This window comes from Corythoichthys intestinalis, chromosome 7 (assembly GCF_030265065.1).
Source record: "Corythoichthys intestinalis isolate RoL2023-P3 chromosome 7, ASM3026506v1, whole genome shotgun sequence".
Lineage (NCBI taxonomy): Eukaryota > Metazoa > Chordata > Actinopteri > Syngnathiformes > Syngnathidae > Corythoichthys > Corythoichthys intestinalis.
The window spans coordinates 46,900,915-46,927,352 of record NC_080401.1 but is presented as its reverse complement, the minus strand read 5'-3'; the positions used below and the strand labels follow the sequence as shown (position 1 = coordinate 46,927,352).

The 26,438-nt window shown below is 38.3% G+C and overlaps 2 protein-coding genes across 3 annotated transcripts in view; one reads left to right on the top strand and one right to left on the bottom strand.

Moving 5' to 3' along the window:
• Nucleotides 1–9,422, bottom strand: part of ankrd24 (ankyrin repeat domain 24) — a 35,553-nt gene extending 26,131 nt beyond the window's left edge. The window contains exons 1-7 of the mRNA XM_057840080.1: nt 9,372–9,422; nt 4,017–4,147; nt 3,474–3,562; nt 3,319–3,383; nt 3,181–3,238; nt 2,139–2,209; nt 1,934–2,040 (exon numbers count right to left, since the gene is read on the bottom strand). Coding sequence (XP_057696063.1) covers nt 1,934–2,040; nt 2,139–2,209; nt 3,181–3,238; nt 3,319–3,383; nt 3,474–3,562; nt 4,017–4,147; nt 9,372–9,407 — 557 coding nt within the window. The 5' untranslated portion in view covers nt 9,408–9,422. The remainder of the gene's footprint in view (nt 1–1,933; nt 2,041–2,138; nt 2,210–3,180; nt 3,239–3,318; nt 3,384–3,473; nt 3,563–4,016; nt 4,148–9,371) is intronic.
• A 10,759-nt stretch (nt 9,423–20,181) lies between these two features.
• Nucleotides 20,182–26,438, top strand: part of shdb (Src homology 2 domain containing transforming protein D, b) — a 73,027-nt gene continuing 66,770 nt past the window's right edge. The window contains exons 1-2 of one of the 2 annotated variants that reach the window (XM_057841868.1): nt 20,182–20,458; nt 25,117–25,486. In XM_057841868.1, coding sequence (XP_057697851.1) covers nt 25,154–25,486 — 333 coding nt within the window. In that variant the 5' untranslated portion in view covers nt 20,182–20,458; nt 25,117–25,153. The remainder of the gene's footprint in view (nt 20,459–25,116; nt 25,487–26,438) is intronic. The other variant, XM_057841867.1, reaches the window with a different exon arrangement.

The following is a 26,438-nucleotide window of genomic DNA, read 5'->3' as shown; positions in this document are numbered from 1 at the left end:
TCAGCAACCCTGGTCCTCGAGTGCCACTATCCAGCCTGTTGTCCATGTCTCCCTCCTTCAACACACCTGAATCAAATAGTCATGATCGTTATCAGGCTCCTGCAGAGCTTGCTGATGAGCTGATCATTTGATTCAGGTGTGTCAAAGGAGGGAGACATGGAAAACAAGCTGGATAGTGGCACTTGAGGACCAGGTTTGCTGACCCCTGGTGTAGACTATAATCCACACCCAGCTAGGCATGTGCCGGTTACCGGTTTCACGGTTTACCGTGGTGTGAAAACGTCGCGGTTTCAAAACCACTCAAATTTACCGTCAGACCGTAGTACGGTATTCGCTATTTTTCATGTGTCAAAAATGCCGTCAGAAGTGGCTTGGCGCGGCAGCGCTCACCCACTCCCGTTTGTTGCTGTGTGTGAAAGTGACGCTATCGGCTAGACAGCCAGTGAACCCAAAAACAAATACTCCAAACATAAGGCGTACTTTTCTTCAATTTATTAATCTCTCAAATCGTGGTAAGTGGAATATACAAAATGAATACATTTAAAACGTTGTACAATTGTGTTTTTCCATGTGTGAGTAGCTTTAACAGATTAGCACCATGAAAAGTTCGCAAAAAACAAAACACACATTTTCCTTTCAAATTCAATATACAAACTAATTAAAAGCTTACAAAGACGAATGTTAGCCTAGGCTTAGCTGGGAGAGCAACTTCGTCGAGTGTTACAGCCGCAGAGCGAGAAAACAAGCTCAATTCGCTTGAATGAAAGGGAAAAGGGGATAGCATCAAAGATCGCTAATTGCGAAAGATGCTCTTGCCCTAAGCACAAATCCACGTTCGCTGGATCAAGGAGAGGTCTCACTCCCAATGTTTTTTTTTTGTTTGTTTAGATGAAACCTTTCCACAACAACAGTTCCACTTTAAACTAACTTATACATTTTTAACTAACTTATTAACTTATGAATTCTTTGTTTTTTTAACACATAGGTATGACATCATGTAGACTAGAGCTGACACAATGGCTGAAAATGGCGAAACTTCACTTGAGCTTTTTCACCCTCAAAAAAAGTCATGCAGTAGAATAAAAGAAAAAAATATTCAGAAGTGTTTTTACTTTTTTATAGAAATGATTTTGTTCTAGCTCTAATCTTGAGCAACTTGAGCTGTGGCTGTGGCTATAATCTATAAATTATATTTATTTGAATTTTATTAAAAAAAAATTTTTAATTGATAATTTATTTTAACAATACATTCATGTTCCATTTTGCACCTATGTTCTGAAAAAAATAAAAATAAAAAAACCTGTTCAATGGAAAAAAATGTATTTTTTTTAACCCATACATCTCAAAATAACACATTTTGGAGCTATTATTGCAATACCGTGATCCCGTGAAACCGCGGTATTTTTGCCCACGGGTATCGTACCGTCAAAATCTCATACCGGCACATGCCTACACCCAGCAAACTTGACAAGAAAACTGTTCATATATGTTGGATATTCACACCGAAAGACATGCAGGTCATTAGCCTGTGAAAATCAATAATTTAGCCAACCAGGACTATAAACCGTAGGGTTTAGGAGGTGTTTAGTAAGGGCTGATGGTCCAAAAATGATGGTACATATATTTTTGTGCCAGCCAATTCGCTGAGACTAAATCAACATGTTTGCTACCTCCAACATCAAACGCAAGTTAGAAGCCTTGAACTACCACCCTTGAAATCATATCCAAATGCCGCAAACTTCCTTCATGAATCTTTCCTCTGTTTGTAGCAGGCAGCACAACCCCACTGCTGCGATAATGACCCTATAGAGGTTTGCAGCTCTTGCTCCACTTGATCCATCAGGAATTCAACAGCTGCCACAGCCAGGCTGACAGACACACAACTTCCAGTCGACTAACTGAGAGGCTGCTGCACAAAGGAAGAGTTGTGTACCTCCCCTGGTTGTCCTGAATGTTTGCGTTGGCACCTCGACCAAGCAGAAAGATACACAGCTCCACTCGACTCATCTGCGCTGCCAGAATTAAGGCGGTGGTTCCATCCTGACCAGGGGGTAAAAATCCAGGAATTGATGGAAAAAATATGCTACTTCAGTATTACATCCATATACAGTATGTTAACTAACAATTTTTGAACCTACCCCATCCTGGACATCAAGATCAGCTTTAAAGTCCCAAAGGATCTCGGTGCATGATACGCAGCCACTGACAGCTGGAAACCAAATTGTTCATTAAAATGATTTACAATTTTTATTGGTATTTTATTACATTTGATTTTAATTTTAAAAATAAATGTTTTATGTGTTATGTTTGATATAACTACATTTAAGGTTGCTTAAAAGTTGGTGGGGACAGTTTGAGCATCCTGAAAAGTTGGTAGTGCTTGATGGTTGGAATGGATTAGGGCATTTACATGGAAAATGTATCTCTACTTACAGAATTTTCAGTTTACGAGACTACTTCCAGAACCAATTAATTTCGTAAGCAGAGGTACAACTGTTATTAGTTTCTAAAGAGCAGTAGTCTCACTCAGCAGACATATTTCCCCAATGGTTTGATTTACAACAGCCAAAAAGCACGATGGTACTGAAAACGCGCGACTACTGGATCAGATCCGATCTTGTCATTAAATTTGATTACTGTCCAATACTCAAAAAAAAAAAAAAAAAAAAAATTGTAATATCACGCGCCGATAACGATACTGAGTATCAGATCGGGACGTCGTTCATTGATATCACATTGTATTTCTGTGAAAATTAGTTACTACTCGAAAAGTATGGTAAACCACAATATTGCGGATTTAGTTTATGTTAAATTGGATAATTTCCTTTGGCACAGTTGTTGGGAATTGTTAATGAAAGTAACTTTTTGTCCTAATAATTAGATTAGCAAAAATATGCACCTAATTTGACGGCCGGTGTCCTGCCAAAATGTCTTACATTGGCGAAAGTCTACAAGAGGCGAATTTGACAACCAAAGTACTTCCATGCGCTTTCAACTTGTTTTGTTTAGATCAGTGGTTCTTAACCTTGCTAAAGGAACCGAATCCCACAAGTTTCAGATGTGCATTCACCAAACCCTTCGGAATTAGATAATAAATAAGAATGTTTTTGAAAATTCAAAACATCTCGCCGCATAGCAAGGAATTGCAGAGCACCGGTACATATAGTAACAATTTGGTACCTGCGTGATGGAGAGGCGTCCTCCCAATGGCGTCTGTGCAATCAACTTCCAGTCTCTCCTGTTATAGAAAGGATAGAACAGAAGTTACACAGGATTTATGTTTGATAATTCATTAATCAGAAAATGTACCTAATTTACCTGTAAAAGTCTTTTTAAACACTCTGCTTGTCCATTTTTGGCTGCAAGGTGAAGGGCTCCAAAGCCTAGCAATTAGTATCAGTAAACAACACGTGACTGGGATGTAGCGGCAATGGAGTGTAAAACTTTCAGTATTTTATCACAAAATGACACACCGGCACCATCTGTGACATTGAGGTCAGCTCCGTGAGCAATGATGACCTCCAGACAGTCGACGTGCCCTCGAGATACACACAAATGGAAGCTGCCGGAAGGGCACGGGTGTTATTATTTATATCCTTTCTGTTATCCTGTAATTTGCAATATATTTGAATTTAGAATATGGTTTATATGATTTATTGTCATTCACCTTAAAATGGGAGCACACATGTTGATGATCGAGTTGAATTTCAGCAGCTACCACACCCATGCTGATTTTTTGCCTTGTAGCGTGTGGGGTCTCTTACGTTTACAAATATTAAAAATCTGTTTGTGTGTACCCCACTTTTAAGTGAGCCTCTTTTTCCTCATTCGCAATTATGGTTTCTCTTTTCTAGTCAGTTTATTTTTCTCCCAGCTCCTGCATAAAATCCCTCTTGATTCTTCTTTGCCAATGATATGCTGAATTTTAAACACAATTCTAATCCTCAATTCATTTATTTCTTTGCTGTTTTGGCTCGGCTCCATTAAAGCGACAGACAGTACAATGACCCACTTACGCTGACTTGCCCTCAGCATCCAACTTGGTGGGGGAGAGACCCTTTTTAAGGATGAGGGCGGACATTTTCTCTGCTTCGTTTTGCTCCACGGCCTGGAGGAGCCTCTCATCACTCTTGCTCCAGTCCTGATTCTGTTGGGATTCAAGCCAAAACAAAAAAAGAACTATAAACAAACAAGGCATGAGAGTAAGGCAAAGTTATGCTAACTGCTACAAAATGTACAGTATACTCTCTGGGGTTGGGAGGCTAGAAACGGGATAGGGAACATAATGCAGCTATCAAAAACACACAATACAATACAGTAAGTTCAGGACCCCTGACCTATGACCTGCTGGCTAACTACATAATGTTTACATACAGTAAATGCCTCCAAAATTCCAATACAATTTCTCTGGAAAATCTCAGCGTTCTCCTCCAACAGTTTCTGCTTTATTTCCACAAATTTATGTTCAGTCTTGCGAGTATTGTACAACCCGGTGTAGGGGCACTATCCTATTCCCCTCACTATCCACTCGCGGGGGCCTACGCTTGTCAGTGACGTTCCTTATTCTCGCTTTATGATTATAATACTTTGACATTTGTTAATAATACGCTCTGTGTGTAGCATCATCCATCGCTTTTCCTTTTTAAATGGGCACTTTTAAGCGAATGCAAGAAGTAACAACGGGAACATTTTTAAACAGGCATTTCAGGGGAGAGCATTTCGACTCTTCGGCCAATCATATAGCGAGAGCGAGTGGATAGTGAGGGGAAGAGGATAGTGAACCTACACCGGTCATTCCATCCTGTAGGCGTGTGCCCTTGTCCTTCCTTATCAGTAAAAAAGAGGAGAAACATGCCTGCTGTGCTTTGCAAGTTTGGCAGCTCAGTCACTCTGATGTAAGGGACTCTTTTAGGTCGTGAGGATACAAATATGTGTAAGTATAGACAAAAAAATTCTGTCATGACGGCCCTAAGGTATTAGCTATTTTTTATGTCCCAAAAATGCATGGAGAAAACCCTCGCTTGCAGCTGTAAGGCTCAACCCTCCCCCACCTGTTGTTGCTCAGTGCCAGTGAGTCAGCTGTGCTACATGATGGCTGGAGGAAGTGAAACTCCTGAACTTTTTCCCCCATTGAAGAAAACGAAATCGCTGGTAAGGGAATACTTCGGCTACAGAAAAGCTACAGATGGACGTGGCTTAGAGGAGGGCCAACCGGCATGTAAAACATGTTTGCGGAGATTGGGTGCCGAGGAGGCAATACCTCCAATATGATTTCACATTTATACAATATTAAAGTGCCTGTGACACGAAAAAGCATGTTTATTTCATAATACACGCGGTATTTTATGCTCCTGAATGATATGGACCGCTTGGATGTGTGTGGAAGCGATCGCTTATTTATTTAGTTTTTTGAATCCCGCGCCAGGAAAATGAGTGACTTCCGGCTTCGGTCTTGCATTAAGGAGGAGGGCGCTGTGACGTGTACGGTAGAAGACGTCCTCTTCACGCTACAGTGTACTGTTGTGTATGAGGACGAAGGATTCAGCTGATTTTGCGGATTAATACGTTTATTTTTCGCATCACGCCAGCCAAACGGCTGCGGAAAAATCATTCTGCATGAGGAAGAGGCGTATGCGCCTTTTTGGAGTTTCAAAAGGTTCCCATTCACCGTGGATATTTACTGTGGGACCATTGGACTTACGATGAAGTGAGTAAACATCTTGTTTTGTATTATGTCAAATACGAATACAGCGATTACAAAGTAAACACTACAAACTTCCTTTAAATGAAGGACTACTTACGTTTGATCATTGATAGGCAAGTAAAAAGCTCTCTTAATGCATTAGCAGCAGCACGTTAGCTGCGTTACTTCCAGCCACCCTCCTCGGGGGAACGAACTGTAAATTGCTCTCCGCCGGGCGGTTTGCCGATCCACTAAGACATTCGACAACCGGGTCGTCATGTCAAATAATCCAGGATAGCTATGTGTGATTTTCCGCTTTGAAGACTTTGAAACATCACTCGGTTTGGGTTAGCATGTCGGCTAGCTGTCACGCCTTCTGGTTTGTTTACATTCTCCGAAGCCGGGGAAGGGAAATGACATATGTCCGATTTAGGTGTCATAAAATATCGTTCGGGAGGTGCGACAGTAAAGGTGTAGTCGACAGTTTTGACCATTATGGAGTAATTTTGCCATGTCGTCCTGAATAAATGCATTTTTATTATTTCATATTCCATTCAGCACAAGACTGTTATTTGTCATGACCATGCCATTTATTTAGCAATTGGGGAAAATACTTGGATAAAAAGAGTATCCTGTAAAAATATTAAAGTAAAGAGACAGAAACAATGACATTTTGCCGCTCTCTTCGTCGCGTTTTCCTCATTGTGAATAGTTCCCCCTCAACGGGCTGACTGGTCCTTCTCAAGCCATTTATATAGCTATTGGGGAAAAATACTTGGGTAAAAAGAATATCCTGTAAAAATATTGGAGTAGAGAGACTGAAACAATGACATTTTGCGGCTTTCTTCGTCGCGTTTTCCTCGTTCTGAATAATTTCCCCTCAATGGGCTGAATAGTAAAATCGATGAGCCAAGTCTACCGCTGACGTCATCCACCTGTTGGGGACGCTAAAGCCCTATAATGGTAGGCGTGGCTAACCAGCAGATTAAAAGACTAATTTCTCGTCATCTGTGCTTTGCTAAATTGTTGTATATAGTCGAATCGTCTCAAAATATGATTTTAATTCACATAATAATGACATTTTAGACTTTTTTTCTCGTGTCATATGCTCTTTAAGGGTTAGTAAACACTGTCATGAATGTTTCCCATCAGCTAGGAGAGTTATCTCCAGTGTGTTTAGTGTGTCTAGCGGTGGTAAAACATATTTTTCTCTCTCTGGCAACTGTCTCTTTTGAGAAAGATAGTATGGGTATAATGTAAACATGATACAAGCCATGGACATGTGCTTTTAATGGAAAATAAGTCAATTCTTTTTGCTCTGATGGTAATAATGTTGATATTTATTTTAATTTTATTAGAATATTCCAGTTATTTTTCGTTACCTTTTTTGCAATTTATTTTTACTTAACATTATACTTATGATCCAATTTGCTAATATGTTTTGAAAAATAAAAATCCTGTTCAATGGAATTTTTTTTTGATACATATCTCAAAGCAACACATTTTAGAGCTTAAATTGCAATACCATGATACCGTGATATTTTTACTTAAGGTTATTATACAGCCGGAATCTCATACCGGCACATGCCTAATAATATACAGTATTCAAAAATATATACCGGTATGTTTAATTCATGTACTGTATTTTTCAGACTATAGAATGGACTGGATTATAAGGCGCACATTTACTGAATGAGTTTATTTTCATTCATAAGGTGCACCTGACTATAAAGTGCATTACTGCCTTAATTAACTGCATTGCTCATTTGGTCTTTTATCTTTTAACCTTATTATAATGGTTGTATTTATTAATTTATTTATTATTTGTTTTGTTTATTGATTTGATGACAGATAAATGTGTGTCTTAATAAGAGATGTCCCGATCGATCGGCACGATCGGGTCCGATCACGTCATTTTCAAAGTATCGGAATCGGCAAAAAAATATCGGACATGCCTCTTTTTAATTTTTTTTTTTTTTTTAATTAAATAGTTTTCTAATTGTATTTAACGTTACAGACATAATATGTTACACTCATCCAGAGTCTTTAGTTTAGGCTTAAGGTAGGGTTATCAAATTTATCCCGTTAACGGCGGTAATTAATTTTTAAAAAAATTTATCACGTTAAAATAGTTAACGCAATTAACGCATGCGCTGCACGACCCACTCACGCATTGCCGCGTTCAATCTGTAACGGCAGCATTTTACCTATATTTAGAGCTAAAAGGCAGCGTAAAATGAGTAGAGTGAATTTTGGCAGCCTTTGGAGCGTGTTTTTAATTGGCTAAAGCCTTACAATCCCTCTCCCTACGATTAGAAATATCGTGGGGAGCAATGTGGGGAAGAAAGGTAGTAATTGATCTTCTTCTTAACACCCTATGTTATTTCCCAACGCAGAGAAGATATATCAATTGGTACCACTACACACAGTCATGGTTGCACTTCCCATCATGCATTTGGGCAGAACAGTTAAATGGCTACAGTATCATTTACTGAAAGCTCAACAAATACACTAGATGGCAATATTTAGTCACAATATACAAAGTCACATTCATCCTTTATGAATTACAAGTCTTTCTATCCGTGGATCCCTCTCACAGAAAGAATGTTAATAATGTAAATGCCATCTTGAGGATTTATTGTCATAATAAACAAATACTTATGTACTGTATGTTGAATGTATATATTCGTCCGAGTTTTATTCTTTTTTTCTTTTCTTAATGCATTGCCATAATGCATATGATCGGGAAAAATTATCGGGAATGATTGGAATTGAATCGGGAGCAAAAAAAAAGCAATCGGATCGGGAAATATCGAGATCGGCAGATACTCAAACTAAAACGATCGGGATCGGATCGGGAGCAAAAAAACATGATCGGAACACCCCTAGTCTTAATCCCCTTTATCGAAGCAGTATCATAAAATTATGAGTTAGAGGTCATTATCAAGCACAACCAGAATTCATACATAGGGTGCAAATGATTATAAGGTGCACTGTCAATTTAGGGGAAAAATAAAGGATTTTAAGTGTGCCTTAAATTTGTTAATGTAAAAGCCGCACTGGTCATTATCTGAAAAATTATGATATGTTGAAAAAAAGCTATTATCAATTTTATGTAATTATGTGAGAAGTATTAGATGTGGATAGAAAAAAACCTACAAATACAAATATAATGCTATTAAAACTGTGTCTGTATCGCACAGCTCTACTATAAACACTGGCCGACTATAGTTCCTACCCGACAGTCTTCAAAATGAGATGAACACCTTTTACTACTTTCCTATTGCCGAGGGTTTTGGCAACATTATGTGGAATCTTAGTCTGGTGGGTTACAGAAATAAAAAAATGTATATATGTGAAAAGGTGAGTTTTTTTTTTTTTTTCCAAATTGCAAATTGGTAAGGGTTTCAGTGCATCTTGTATGTTTGAGCGTGTATTTGCAACCGCGTGCGTGTGAATAATTGAATGACATATGAGCTCTACTGGCCATTGAGGGTCTGCTGCTAGCAGCGGGTGAGTTGGCCCTGCTGTCATGCTGCTGAGTTGATACTGAATCCTAATGCCCACCCCATCAAAGTAAAACTGTCAACAGGAAAGAACACAAAAGTCTATTCTAGATAAGGAAATTTACAGAATACAAGAAAATAAAAACACACCACTCCAAAACTGTTCCAGTACACTAGCTTACCTCATTCTTTTTAAACTTGGCCTTGAGACTCTTCATATTGCTGTACTTTAGAGAAACACTGCACTTAAAATTTGGATTTAATGTAGAAAATGCAAAAAAGGTATTAAAAATAAATAAATATATAAACAGATAGAAGGGAATAAATCCTGAGCTGTGGAGGATGGACAGGTGACCCTCCAACTCACTAAGTACTAGTGCTAGAGAGGCACAGACGCTTTACCTGAACTCACCGCTAGCCCCACCCAAATCAACAAACCCACCAATAAGATCAGCATAGGTAACAAGATTGAGCATTTGATTGGCTGTGATATCACGGATCCTCTATTATGGAGGTTGGTTTCATAATGCGCGGGAAATTGGGAATGACAAAAATGGCTACTACTTTAAAAAGTAAAATAATCATAATCCCGTTTTGTGGGAAAAAAAAAAAAATAATAATAACGCTAAATTTTTACACACTCGGCTACATATGAGAATACGTTACAACTCCTCTTCTAAACTTGGACCTTTCAAACGCCAAATGGTAAGTGAAATGCAAAACTTAGTAAATCAATTATGTCAACTACTTGTGGCTTTAAACCAGGAAGTAGAAGACGTGCTCTGAATTGCTTTTAAAGTGTACAGTTTTTACATTGCCCACAAAATAACTACGGCATATGACCACTTACAACACTCAAACTCAGCAAATATATCAAGAACCTTCCTACTTTTCTAAAGGCTAAAAATTCTGAAATGTTTCAAATGGATTGGATGTCTGTCGCCGTCAGTGGGTGTGTTTTTAATATAAATTTTCTTTTACTAACTACCACAACATACACTCTTTGAATACTACTCATATACACGAGCTAGCAGTGAATGAGGTAATATACAGTAGACCACTTTTTTTTTTTTTTTTTTTTTTTGCTACGACAAATTAAATAAAGTAAATGGCTGTAAATTGCTTTGGCAGTACGAAGCACCTACCAAAAGGGGGCAGTAAATACACGTGAAACAAGCCCGTCCCTTCAGCGTACAATACATTCTGGATGAGTCCAAACTATGAAGAATGCCATTCTTTCAGACAATTAAAAAGCTGTTATTTGCAGAGGATGGAGGGAAAACAACATCCAATAGCGTGATGCTGAGAGAAAATATCAAAACTCAATTTATCCCTTCATAATGAGGAAGCTGCATTAATTTCCCAGAATTATTCCACATTGTTTTGTTAGCTCTGTGTGATTCAATGAAATTGTTGGCACCCAAGCGTGCTGTTTATCTTGCTGAAAAGACTCCTTTTCAACCTGTCGTTCTCTATGATTACAGTGTATCACAAAAGTGAGTACACCTCTCGCATTTTTGCAGATATTTAATTAAGTATATATTTTCATGGGACAACACTAACAAAATGACACTTTGACACAATGAGAAGTAGTCTGTGTGCATCTTATATAATAGAGTTAATTTATTTCCCCCTCAATATAACTCAAAATATAGCCATTAATATCCAAACCCCTGGCAACAAAAGTGAGTACACCCCTTTGAAAAAACATAAATCCCTAAATGTCCTAATTGAGTACTGCTTGTCATTTTTCCTCCAAAATGTCATGTGACTCGTTACAGGAATGCTGTCAGCATTGCTGCAGAGATTGAACAGGTGGGGGGTCAGCCTGTTAGTGCTCAGACTATACGCCGCACTCTACATCAAATTGGTGTGCATGGCTGTCACCGCAGGAGGAAGCCTCTTCTGAAGACGGTACACAAGAAAGCCCGCCTGTCTCATCAGACCATAGGACATAGTTCCAGTAATCCATGTGCTTTGTTGACATGTCTTCAGCAAACTGTTTGCGGGCTTTCTTGTACCGCCTTCAGAAGAGGCTTCCTCCTGGGGTGACAGCCATGCACACCAATTTGATGTAGAGTGCGGCGTATGGTCTGAGCACTAACAGGCTGACCCCCCACCTCTTCAGTCTCTGCAGCAATGCTGACAGTACTCTTGTAACGAATCACATGACATTTTGGAGAGAAAATGACAAGCAGTTCTCAATTTGGACATTTAGAGATGTACATTTTTTCAAAGGGGTGTATTCACTTTTGTTGCCAGGGGTTTAGATATTAATGGCTATATTTTGAGTTATTTTGAGGGGGAAATAAATTAACTCTATTATATAAGCTGCACACAGACTACTTTTCATTGTGTCAAAGTATCATTTTGTCATTGCTGTCCAATGCAGAAATGCGAGGGGTGTACTCACGTTTTTGATACACTTTATCTCTCACTGTATGCGATCATTTTTTTTCCCCAATCCTCCAATTTTCCTTTCCCCACATGCTCCAGAGAGTTCTGAAACTGAAGTTGTTTAACACACTGAAATTCATTATGGAAGAGATGATTATGATGCAGGTGAAATTAGGAAGATGAGTCACGGAGTTATGAAATTCAAAGATGATGGAACAAAAAGCAACATGTAGGGAATAATGGCAGCTCGTGTAATCACAAAACTGGTGGTTTCCCATGAGATTTTCCTCATGTAAATTGTAGGGCTGTCAAAATTATCGCGTTAACGGGCGATAATTAATTTTTAAAATTAATCACGTTAAAATATTTGACGCATTTAATGCACATGCCCCCGCTCAAACAGATTTTTGCTGTTTTGTTGCCCTCTGTTGGCGCTTGGGTGCGACTGATTTTATGGGTTTCAGCACCATGAGCACTGTGACGTCAACAATGGCAAGCTACTAGCTTATTTTTGAATGAAAATTTTACAAATTTTATTAAAATGAAAACATTAAGAGGGGTTTTAATATAAAATTTCTATAACTTGTACTAACATTTATCTTTTAAGAACTATAAGTTTTTCTGTCCATAGATCGCTTTAACAGAATGTTAACACTGTCAATGCCATCTTGTTGATTTATTGTTATGATAAACAAATACAGTACTTATGTACAGTATGTTGAATGTATATATCCGTCTTGTGTCTTATCTTTCCATTCCAACAATAATTTACAGAAAAATATAGCATATTTTATAGATGGTTTGAATTGCGATTAATTACGAGTAATTGATTTCTAAGCTGTAATTAACTCGATTAAAATTTTTAATCGTTTGACAGCCCTAGTAAATTCATGTGCGTTTGCTCACTAAATGTTGGAAACAGCACTGTACACAGCACTTCATTACAGCAATAAATACGACAGCACTAGGTGACAGTGTTGCTCGCACGGCATCTTTCCCTTCCTTCTCCATCTTGTTCAAGTCAGCCATCTTCAATGGATGAGTAGTTTGACTTGATTTTACAGTACAGCGGTCACCACAGTGGGCAGCTAGGTGATGTTTTCTAAACGTACGTACAGAGTTATGAAACTTGATTTTGATTTTCTGAATATGACAGAATATTTTAAAAAGATGTTGCTCCCAACATTATGATGACATGACTTGAAGTCAACTGCCATCATGGAACAAATTGTGTTCCACTTTTAAGGTTCCGCTCCAATAAATCCCAAATAACATGGGAGCTCAATTTTGTCCCTTCATGACTAATTTGTCATCTTATTTTCATGATAGAAAAATGGAGAGCCTCTTTTCTCTTTATAGAGGCCATGTAGCCACCAGGGATTAACTGTGTTTTCCTTCTGGTTTGTAATGCATAAATGATTGCATCTTTTCAAGTCACAACTGATTTAAACCGAATAGCAGAGACCCGCAAAATACTGGATTAACAATCATGAGCCCCAAGTGGCTTCAGATTCTCTTCCAAATGGTTTGAAGCCAGGAAACCCTTAAACACAGTGAGCAAGAGAAGGAAGATGTATTGTAAGGGGACTGATGTTGATAGTTATCTTGTGTGGTGGAGGGTGTGTGTGAGTGAGGATTCCAGTACAATGACCTCATCCTCCTTCCCGCCTGTAGAAAGCGAGCTCATGAGTGTCGTAAAGAAAAAAAGGCATTTACAGAGCTTAATGGGTGTAGCTCGTCCAGTCCGCCCTGGTGGACAATGGAGAAGAGCACATCTGTGAGAGGAGTTTCAATATGTATTCCAATCAGGATGTGCAGGCCTCAGCGCTTTTTACCGTATCTTGTATATGGGACAATAAATGTTTGTCCTGCTGATTAAAGTTTAACCTTGCAGCTTTGCTTGATCCAAAGCATTGCATGAGTTAGGAGTGGGAACCTCTTGTTACCTCATGATACGATACGATTTGCGATACAAGGCTCACGATAATGATGATCTGACGATATGGCGTTACAACGATTATCGATACATTGGTCAGGAAATCATTCTAGGATATTCTACAAACAACTAATAAACAGGAAAAACAAGCTTCTGCTGTGAATTGGAATGAGTTAATCACTAGTAGACGTCCAATCCATTTGAACTGGGAGGGTGGCAGCGAATGAACATTCATTCATTCGCTGCCATCCCTCCCACTTCAAACGGATTGAACGTCTATGGCCGTCATTGGCAGCCAATGCCAGGCAATGAGGTAATTTTGGGCCATTTAAGGTCATTTACTTGTTGATTTTCAGTTACTTCCTGTTGATTTGGGGGTATTTTATGGGTCACTTCCTGTTTACTTTGAGTTACAGAACAGGAAGTGACTTGGGAATCACCCAAATGATAAGGCAGTGACTCAAATTCAACAGGAAATGACCTGTAAATGAACAGCAAGTGACGTGTAAATGCCCCGAAAAATCGGACAGAATGGCTGCGAATGCTCTGGTGTGGAACTAGTGCTGCAACGATTAATCGATTAACTCGAGCATTCGATTAAAAAGATTCAAATTAAATTTTCTACTTCGAGCTTAACGTGGCATTGTAATGGTTTGTTTTGAAAGTGTTTGCGTTTATTTTCATTGATTTGGGTGGATACACGGCCCTATAGTCTACCTCATTTCACATGGCTGAATCCATCTGCTCCCTGTTAAGACCAACATAAGCTAAGTTTTTGTTTGACTAATGATTTTTTGAATGCATTCGTAATTTAGTTTAAAGGTATATTTAGCCATTTTTTATGGGAATATGTGTCTGAGCAATTTGTTAAGGGCATTGTAAAAAAGCGTTAAAATTTTATAGCGTTTAAGCTAGCGGACTTTTGCTATATAAGTTAGCCAATTGTTCTTTTGTTGTACATAGATCCTCTTTTATTTATGTATGTATATATATACATATACATACAGTACTGTGCAAAAGTTTTAGGCAGGACACCTGCCTAAAACTTTTGCACAGTACTGTATATTTTTATTATATTATGTATTTACAGGATATACTGTATGTATATATTTTCCCCAAGTGGAAGCTTCCATGATCCTAATAAATTTACTAATTAAAAAACATATATATACAGTACTGTGCAAATGTTTTAGGCAGGACACCTGCCTAAAACTTTTGCATAGTACTGTATATATATATATATATATATATATTAGGGCTGTCAAAATTATCGCGTTAACGGGCGTTAATTAATTTTTTAAATTAGTCACGTTAAAATATTTGACGCAATTAACGCAGATGGCCCACTCAGACAGATTTAAATGACAGTGCAGTGAAACGCTCACGCTTGGGTGCGACTGATTTTATGGGCTTCTGTTCCCATGAGCATTGTGTAAGTAATTATTGACATCAACAATGGCGGGCTGCTAGTTTAATTTTTGATTGAAAATTTTACAAATTTTGTTAAAACGAAAACAGTAAGATGGGTTTTAATATAAAGTTTCTATAACTTGTACTAACATTTTTTAAGAACTACGAGTCTTTCTATCTATGGATCGCTTTAACGGAATGTTAATAATGTTAATGCCATCTTGTTGATTTATTGTTATAATAAACAAATACAGTCCTTATGTACCGTATGTTGAATGTATATGTCCGTCTTGTGCCTTATCTTTCCATTCCAACAATAATTTACAGAAAATATGGCATATTTTATAGATGGTTTGAATTGCGATTAATTACGATTAATTCATTTTTAAGCTGTAATTAACTCGATTAAAAATTTTAATCGTTTGACAGCCCTAATATATATATATATATATATATATATATATATATATATATATATATATATATATATATATATATATATATATATATATATATATATATATATATATATATATATTATACCGTGTGAAGCTCAGCTCAGGTATTTTAATTTTTTATGTCCCTTATCCAATTATTCGATTATTCGAAATAAATAGTTCATCGATTAATCGGCTACTAAAACAATCGATAGCTATAGCCCTATTTCGAATGAACGAACGTTCCCAGTCTAAATTGGATTGGGCGTCGAGCACCGTCAATGGCAGCCTTAGAGTTACCTGAGACACTATTATGGTGAAAGATTTTGGTAGCAACTTGTTGGTCCCTTTTTTATTTTTTTTTATTTTATTTTTTAAAAATTTTTTTAAAACACTGACACATTTTTAAAACGATATCTCGATTATTGGCAGGAGCATATCGATAACCTTTTGGGATACAAAGTATCACTATATATCACCATTTTGATATATTGTCACACCCCTAGCATGAGTTCTACCAAAGCATTCTAAAGTCTCTCTAACAAAGACATAACAAAAGATCAGGCATGTATCCGTATGTGCCTTTACAGATTACTGCCTTGCCAGTATCTGGTGTGATGCTGTGTCTTAAACAGCATTGAGCCAGCTCGTATTTTTTTTAAATGGTCTTAAAGACATTTCCTCAAGTCAATGGGGAGCTGGAGCCTATCTCAGTTGCCTCCACCATGGACTATTTGCCAACCAATCGAAAAGGCACATACACCGTATATACGTACAAACCAGCAGTGACACTTACATTCACAATTTCAGAAAGTTTAAAATTTAATGAAAGGATCATTCCGCTATCAGAAACAACAAACAGTATAGCAACCTAGAGTTAAAGGCACTCTAAATTTCTTTGCAGTTGAAGTACTATAGGGTTCAAATTACATATGTTCAGAACTTCAGATCACCCCAAAGGTTCCTTTCAGCAGAGTCTTGGCTGAGATTCAAATCCAAACTTCAGATCTGTGATGCAGATGTGCTATGCTAACCACTAGTCCGCTGTAGACCCCTCAGGTACACAGCATGATAAGATCTGCCTATACACAACCAATAATGTTTATTACGGAGTGCTGGGTTTTTAGCATAAATAATCAGAGCTTCACTTTTTAAATAGTCATTAAACATAATTAAAATTTATATAAATCTATTGTATTGTATTTCCTGAGATTATGCAGGTGGTCAACAAAAATATTTCCCATTCACTTATTTTCAGAGGTGGGTAGTAATGCGTTACATTTACTTGAGTAACCTATTAAGAAAAATGTACTTCTGAGAGTCATTTTGCTTTTTACTTTTACTTGAGTAGATTTGTGAAGAAGAAACGCTACTCGTACTCCGCTACTTTGGGCTACACTAGTCGTTTTTCCTCTTTATTCTACATACGTATTAGATTTTACTTTTTTTTTCCCTCCCAGCAATGCCAACAGTAGCTCTACCAGTTTCACCAATGAGATGTCGCAACAATAATCACATGACTCCATTATACCAATTAGACTCAAGCTTGCCGTTCTATGATCAAGCCGGCCTAGTCAATCACGTGGCGTCCTTAAAGTGCTGTAAAAAAAAATGAAGTATTTGACATAAAGCACTGGCCTCAACATGACTTAAAAATGCAGATTTTAACCTCTCTCCCAGTTTTTATTTGGCACTGATTGACCACGGAAAACCAGAGATATGATCCATTTAGTTTCATAATAGGAACTGTGATGGAACCATTCACTATTCAACTATTCAAACTAGGAACTATTTTCCCCACTAAAGGGTACTCATGCTCTTGGGACAAATGATGCTTCCTATGATGCTTCCTGTCTGTAGACTTTCTTTTCACTGGCCAGAATTCAATGAAAGTGTTGTATTTCTTTGGCTTAATGTAGTTATGTTATACAGTGGTACCTCTAAATACAAAGTTAATTCAGTCCAGGACCGTGTTTCTAAGTCGAAATGGTAGCATGTCCAGCAGGATTTTCCCACAAGAATATTTTATAATTCCGTTAATTCGTTCACAGCCTACAAACCTACACCTAATACATATGAATGACTATTGCAATTACACACATAGCAAAATAAATAAATTATTAATAAAAACGAGAATAATAAAATAATGATTATAATAATAATAATAATTCCTATAATAATGTAACGAATCGGGTTCTAATGTGGCTGTACCTGAACGCACCTCGTCGCTGACGTGACAGAGAGTGGGAGAGGTGCAGTTGAGATTTTACTTTCTCTTTTTAATGTTTAGTTGAGAACACCATCAACTGCGGTGGACAGTAGGCGTGTTGTGTTGCAAAAGTTCTGAAATAAATGATAAAAACCTGACAAAACTGGCGATTACAGTATTGGCCCGAATATAAGACGGTGTTTTTTGCCTTGAAATAAGACTGAAAAAGAGGGGGGTCGTCGTCTTATATGCGCGGTCTAGACGTTATACCCATTCACGACACTAGATGGCGCCAGATATCATTGAAGCGATGTTCTGTCATGACAGATCTCAGCAACTCTCAATTATTATTGTGGTAACGTTGCCAAAGTACCGTATTGGCCCGAATATAAGACGGCCCTGATTACAAGACGACACCCTCTTTTTTAAGACTCAAGTTTGAAAAAAGACTTTTTGAACACCAAATTAATTTTTATACAGAAAATAATTACAGTACATTCGAAACAAATGAATATAACAATATATTTGAGAGAAAAAGCATGTTATTTTGCCTTATTCAAATCTTAATATCTGAACATTTAAATATGTAAACTAAAGTGCAATCACATTCCCAAATGTATGGCTTCTGGTTTTTGAAATGTAAATAAACCAATCTATTGTGATAAAACAACAAAATTGCAATAACTGCGTTAACCATCAAAGTGAAGTCTAACTGTAACTGTAGTCTTGAAACAAATCTGAATAAGGAAAAACATTGCAATAAAATAATGCAGACTGGTTAAACTTGAGAGTAGCTGAGATCTGTCATGCGAAAATGTCGCTTCAATGATATCTGGCGCCATCTAGCGTCGTGAATGGGTATAATGTGAAGGAGAAACGATATCGTCATTGCACACACCATATAATTGTTTGCATTAGTCTAACACATATATAGTCTAACACATACATATGGTACAGGTTTTCGTAGGCACCGTCTAACTGTTTGCATTAGGCTAACACACGTAATATAATTAATCAGGAAATAGTATCATTTTCATATTTACGGTAGGACTACACTACTAATATAAAATAAATAGCACACCATAGTTTAATGAGAAGAAATAGAAGAGATACACAATGCCGTCTTACCACAAGAGTGACGCACCAACTCGGGTAATCTGCTCTCCCAGCAAACTCCAAGGACAAAGCGCTTTGTCCTAAAACAAGTACAACCAGCCCGGACAGCAAAATTGATAGCGGGCGTCCCAATCCGCGCACGAACCTAAGCCGCCCAAAACCGGCCACAGCGGGGATGGCCCAAAAGCAACGCCCAGAAACGCCTTCGACAAGACCCGCGTCAGCAAAGACTTAAAAAAGACTGGACACTGAGATAAGACAGATTTCTTCTGCTCGCAAAAAAAGTAGCCTTGTTTTGGATCCAGAATTGTCCCTCCGTTGTCTGTTTTTGCCTTGTTTTTTACCATTGTCGACGAATAAATTGTCAACCTGTTTTCGGCGAGTGTTCTTCAAGCTTTTGAAACATGGAGTCAGTGTGCAAAGGGTTAACACAGGAACGCGCGGAGTTTAGCTTCCTCCTGGCCTGGCTCTTCGGGGGCGTCGAGCGGCGGAGCACATTTCCGTTCTGTTGCCGGCCTCCCCGTGCGGTTTGGGCTGGGAGGACTAAATTCCCTCAAATGTCTAGACCGCCAATATAAGACGACCCCCTCTTTTTCAGTCTTATTTCAATGCAAAAAACACCGTCTTATATTCGGGCCAATTCAGTAGTGGCTATCAAGGAACCTCAATATTCATCATTTACACTATGAAATATTTTCTCCACTAGAGGGCGCTCATGCTCTTTGAACGAATAATGCTTCATTACTGTCTTTTTTTTTTTCTTTCTCGCAGAAATTCAATGTTTTTTGTATTTCTATGGCTGGTTATGTAATGGGTTATTGTACAGTATCATTATAACAACATTTCAAATAGATAAGTTTGTGCTGAGAGGGGAAAAAAAACATTGTTTAAAAAAAAAAAAGTTACTCACAATGTTACTCATTACTTGAGTATTCTTTTCACTAGAGTACATTTTTGGAGGATTACGTTTACTTTTACTTGATTAATATAATTATGAACTAACGCTACTCTTACTCAAGTAAAAATTTTTGGCTTCTCTACCCACCTCTGATTTGATGTAACGCCACTCTTACTTGAGAAAAAGTTTTGGCTACTCTACCTACTTCTGCTTATTTTCTACCAGTAACGGCTACAAACGCCCAAATTCACTTTGACTGAGAGGAATGGCGGTATACTTCCAATCCATTTTTGACAAGGAGGGATTGCATTGATCAGTTGCTGAGAATGACTTCAAGATGATTCAATATTGAATCAGCAGACACTTTCAAAAGATCGGGGTAAAATGACCTCTCGTGATGTCATGAGGATAAATAATGCACAGGCACGCAGCGTGTTTTTGCGGGCTGATTTCCCTTCTGTTTACTCCATCGCGCGTCCCTCCCCTTCGCGATATTTTTAGAGGAAGCTCCCCATGTTTGCAGATATTTAAATGAATGAACGCTCCAGTGCGCGTGGAAGAGACGCAGATAATAGGACGGAGTGAAGCACCTCCCCTTTAAACGCTGTGACTTTCTCTCTCGTTCTCTTTATCTCTGAGCTCCACGCACTCGCTCCCACTCACTTGGACCTTTGCCTTCGCTGGATCCCCGCTGGATGGATCCCCCGGCTCCCTCCACGTCGGATCATTGTTCCTGCTTTGAAAAAGATTTTTTTCTTTCCTTTTGAGTAAAAACGCGTGGAAGTAGTTTCGTGGGCGGACACGAGGGAAGACGGAATGAAGCGTGCAAAGTGGCTGAGGGGCTGAACACAAAAACACACTGGCTGGTGAGTCCATGTGATTTGGGTGTTTTTAACACAATGTTTGTAACATTGTTTGCGATGAAAGTTGAAAACGAAAGTGCTTCTTTTTCAAGCTAAGACCTGTTGGTTTAATATTACAGGTCGCATTCCATGAAACTTAATTGCCTTTGTTATTATTTTTTTTAACTGGAGGTTATCTGTTTTAGCATGTAACTAGTGAAACTTTGATCACAGCCCTGGGCAAAGTTCACCTAGCAGATGATGTTGTTGCCTCAAACAAAAGGCGTGTTTTTGCTCAGCTGCTGTACTTTGTCTTTTGACGGGCTACACTGCCGTTTTAAAGCAACACTAAGTAACTTTTTAACCTTTATAAAATATTTTCATAATATTTGTAATGATACATCGACCGACAACTAGTTGAATGACGCCTCTTTTATATCTCGAGGTGGTCTGTATCGCATTCACTGGCACTAATTAAATTTGAGGAACCCTGCCACACAAATATAACTATAAATGTGCTAACTGCTTTATGGCATACGTCACTTCCCCCTTTTGTTATAAAGACGGAAGTCGATGTGAACGCATTCACGTGAATTCTGCAAAGATGGCAGAGCAACAAAAGAGACAAAAAGTTTTGTCAGAGGAGGGGAAAAAAGGCTGACAGGATAAAAGGATTCTCAAGAATAAAGATTGGCCCGGCTTTCACTCGCTGGCGTTAACCCCTCACCTTGACCGAACTCGTTAACGCTGATGAGTCGGGTGGGATGGGGGAGGGGGTTAGCCACACTAAGGGGGCAATTTACATGGCGACTCTGCGACACCAAGAGGCAATGACTGTCTTGCAGAGTGGCCTCGCATTCATATGGTGTCAGCAAAGACGCAAAACTTGGAATCCTGCCTCCAAAGTGGAAGGATTCCATTACGGGGGCTTGCTCTGCATACATATCAATGGAATGCTCCCGCGCCGATAACGTCAGCACTCGCACACGTCGAATTGGGCGTGCGGACCTGTGCTACTAAACATTAAAAATGGCAAATGCCGGAAGGTCGGCTTTAATTTACTGCTATAATAATATTTTTAATTAAAATATGTTAAATGTTTCTGTTTTTGTGCCTTTTGGAGCAAAAGAAAAATGCCATTGCTTGGAGTGGGCGGGCATGTTGTCTTCTGGGCTGAGGAGGTTGTTGGGGTCAAAGTGGATCATTTGCTGTCGCCTTGTAAATCTGCACTGCCCCCTAGGGCCTGGCATGAATACGATATCGTTTTTATGCGGAATTGGCACATTGGTCGAATGGAGACGGAATCATATAGATGCAAACACGAAATTTTTCGTCTTCTCGGAGCGTCACCATCAGCCCAACGGTGTAGGTTTGCATAGAGACATAAGGGACATATCACTAGCAACTTTTCAGGATGATCAAATTGTCCCCACCAACTTTTAAGCAACCTTATTGCATTATATAAAGTGTTCAGTTATAGACATAATTTAGATTGTCTTCACATATTTTGTAAGGATAGAATTGACCCTACCATTATTAAGTGAATTACTGTCATTCTGTTCAGACTTACACGGACACCATTTTTTTCCTCAAACGCACGTTTGACTGGCTGATGACTAGTTAAATTCCCTTGTTTTCAGTGTAAATCTACTAGAAATAAGTGAAATTATCTGCCAGTGCTTCGAGTAAATTTTACTGAGATTTCTTGAAATAGGATTATTTTCAGATAGTTATTTTTCTTAACACACTTATTTTAAGACAAAAGGGAGTCTATTTAATCTAAAAAAAAAAAAAAAAAAAAGCTTTTTCTTTCGTCAGAAATGTTCTTAATTGAAGAACTGATGTTGTTCAAAACAATATTTGAAAGCATTTTTTCGCTTGATTTTAGTGAAAAATGGCCAACCTTTGGCTGTATGGGCTTAATAAGAACAAATGGTAATATTTACCTAAAGTAAATTGAATAGTCTGACCCATTAATCTGTTAACTAGTATTTCACACTTTAAACAAGATGGAGAAAATTAAAGAAAAAATATCTAATTTAAGAAAATATATCAGATTAAGACGTTATAAATTTGCAGTGTGAAAGTTAGTACTAGTCAATACAGATTTTTTTTGTTTTTGCATTGATCATTTAGCCTATCAATTAATTAGGGTTATATTGATGGGACATGTAGCCTTGATGTCCCGTCGCCAGCAAAAAGTGTAAATGCAGGCTATGCTGTTATATTGTCCATACCATTATTGAGACCAAACCTACAGCCACAGCCATACGGTTGCTAACGGTCATGTGCTATTGTTTAGCACAACTGGATTCATTGCCTTATTACAATTCATCCTTCATACACCAGCTGGAAACAAAAATATCGTTTAATCCATCTGCAGGCGACCGGGAGATCATGATTTCATGACACTGTGCGGGCGTGTGCTATCTTCATGGGAAATCTTCCTTAATGCAAAACACTACCGCTTTTGTCCACCGGTGTTACGTAGTGTTGCTTTAATTGACAGTAGTTAAAGAAATCAATTGAAGTTTGTCACCTTAGGGCTGAGGGCTTAGTTAAAGGTATCACTTATTCAAATTAATTTGCCAGGATTTGCATGTTAAAGACCAAGATAGACGTCCAATTCATTAAAACGTGGAGGACTGGCTGTGAAGCATAGATTTCATTGCCATTGACAATGCTCAACGTCCAATCCGTTTTGACTGGGAGGAGGTGGCAGCGATCATTCCGTCGATGGCAACCGATGAGTAATAAATTGGCTGCCATTGACATCAGTAGATGGCAAATTTATTTTGACTGCGAGGAGTTGACTTCTGTCTGGTGACAAACTAATTGAAAATCACAGCAGAAGGACGAAAACAACCACATGCAGCTTTGGAGCCTCAGCTTGCCGGTCCTTGATTGGACGTCTATCATCGTCCATAGGACTGACTGAGTCAAGCAAGTTTAAAAATTGCAGTGATTTATTGGCATGTGAAAACTTTTTAAACAAGATATGTACTTCCGAGCTGCAAATGCTTTATCGTTTTTGCCTCACCTGTACAACTCTAAATTAAAGCTAAACAACAGGCATGGTGAAAAACTGTTTCAATTATAGTCCGTAGTCTGGTATTCAAAGAAATCAAGCAAATGCCACAAGGAAAAAAAAACAATGTATTTTGCCAGTTTTACTTTGAGTAAGGGGGGGAATTAAAACAAAACACTTTGGAAGGCTATGTCATTGCAAATTAATGTTGCCATTTTAAAAAAAAAACAAAAAAAACCCCAGCCATTTACTGTATTTATGACCCAAGAAATATCTAGCTGATGTTTTTTTTTTCTTCACAGGAAACTGTAATACGATTTAAAGTAAAGTTTAATTGGCACTTTACCTATAACGTAATTAAATCAGTGTTTAATGGCCTTGAAAACTGTTCTTGAATAACCCATTATTCCCCTTAACGAATAAGTTTCTAGAAAATGAATTGTTGTAGATGCCCTCAATTTATACCACAGGATATAGTTTTTTATTATACATTTGATGAGAATGTACCATCAGGTTTTTCTGCTCCAATCATATCGCCATAATAAGTAAACTGCTTTGACTTAAAGGTTAGCGGTAAAAATTCACTGAGGACACTCTCAGTTAAAATGGATTGGACACATATCACCGTCAACTCAATATTATGTTGCATTCCATAGTTCCCTGAAATTTATAGGATTGTATTAGTGTAGTACGTTAATGGTGGGAAGCAAACTGACTACTAATCAGTGTTGTTAATCTTACTGAAAAAAAGTAATTAATTATAGTTACAAATTACTTCTCCCAAAAAGTAATTGTGTTACTAACTCAATTACCTGAATGTAAGAGTAATCAGTTACTTGGCAAAGTAATTGGTGATAATTACTAAAAACATTGGCCACACTATGTGAAGTTTTTTGTGGAGGTTTTTGGTACAATTGGCCCGAGCCCAATTCTTTACCCTAATTTACCCTTTACCCTGAATCAACTGTTAAAAGTTGTTAAAATTGCTCCCATTATTGCATTAGTTCCCTTCTCTCTACTTTCGACATATGAAAGTTTTAAAACTGTTTCATCATTTAAAGATAGATTCAAGTCAAGATTTTGCCGATTTAGAAGTATTCTAGATAAAAAGTTACTTAGGTTCGCGAGGAAGGTTCTCTACAACAGAGCCGTCCTAAAAAGCCTACTGCTTTAAGATGGCGGCTGTCATTTTGCATCTAGTTATATCTATATACAGTACATGGGATATCTACCATGTCTACCATATCTACCATAACATGCGGGCGTAGTTTGTCCGGCTATCGGCTACAACATGTATTATTGGAGCTACCTAGCATCGCGTTTGCTCGGCGTCACAACTTTCTTGCCTCCTCCCCGCTCCTGCTCTGCTCTGTCGTCTCGGTGAGTCCGTCTCCCTCAGACTTTTCGACCAATATAGTAACGCATAGTAACGCATGCCTTTCCGTCCTCAGTAACGGTAACGGCGTTGCCAAGATGAGAAAAGTAATTAATTAGATTACCCACTACTGAAAAAAATAACGCCGTTAGTAACGCCGTTATATTGTAACGCCGTTATTAACAACACTGCTACTAATGTACCCATATTTCTGCCATTAAACACACAAAAAGTGTTAAAAATGCAATAACCTTCTTGTTCTTTATCTATTCTGTTTAGTCTTTAGAACTCCATTGAGGTTAAAAACAAAGCCGCTATGGCCAAGTGGCTCAAAGACTACCTGAGTTTTGGCAGCAGGAAGGTTCCCCCACAGCCTCCCACGCCGGACTACACCGAGAGCGAGATCCTAAAAGCCTACCGCCTCCAGAGGGACCTGGACTTCGAAGATCCGTATGAGGACTCGGAGAATAGGCTCAGGGCTGAATCTGGGACTTCTGAGCCCTCCACCCCAGTGTACGGCTCGCCCATGAAGTCCTTGAGCAACAATGTGAAATCTCCCAAACACAGACTCATCAAAGTGGACTCCCAGGACCTTGGGCGAACCAAGATCCTGCTCAGTGCCATCTCTTTGGATGACCAGCAAGAACCTGTGAGTATATCAGAAATAGTGACGAGACAAGACACTTAATGTAGTGTCTGCACAAAGAAGACAGACAGGGTTCGATCAATAACCTTTTTATTTTCAACAAGTAGTGTTTCGCTGAAGCCTTCATTCTGCAGACATGGCAAGCTGTCGCTTAGACAGACTCACCCATCCAATCACACTCAGACACTGTCGTGGTCCCAAAAAAAACCCCTGATGTTTAAAAACTCTGCAGAGATGCTTACAAATGCAACATTAGTGCAATGCCGTCCGTTCTATTGTATTTTTTACCCTTAACCTACCCTAGTGAGTAGTGTTGCTACAGTTTTGTTAGGACAATTGATGATTAAATTAGTCTCGTTAAACTTGTGACAACTGCGATTACTCCCCAGAATGTGATTGGGTGTGCAAGCGTGTAAGAAGTGTGTAAATCAAAATCAGGGTTCATTTATTGTCATTGGCCAAAAAGTACAATGAAAATCATCAATTTTATGTTGATTCTTTGAACAATGATCCGATATTTGCCTATCTCGCTGTCTGCTACGATTTGATTTGATACGAGATTAATGTACACTTTTTGCATATTTAGATTTCGCCAAAAACAATTAAAAAATGCAAAGCAATTTTGATGTTTTGAAGGGATCCACGGACAGAAAGACTTTTAGTTCTTAAAAGGATAAACGTTTATGAGTCAAAATAATTTGATATTGAAACCCCTCTTGATGTTTTCGTTTTTGTACAATTTGTAAAATTAGTTTACCTAGTAGGTCTCCATTGTTGTTGATGTCGCAGGGCAGTGACGTTACATGGTTACGCTGCCGGGCTTCCAGAGTATGACTCTAGCGACATAAAAATGTCACATGTTCAACTTCAACCCTTTCAATTTGAACCCGAGAGGAACACTAATAAGCATGACTGCATTGTCAATATTTCACAAAACGAGCAGCAAAAGCAAAAT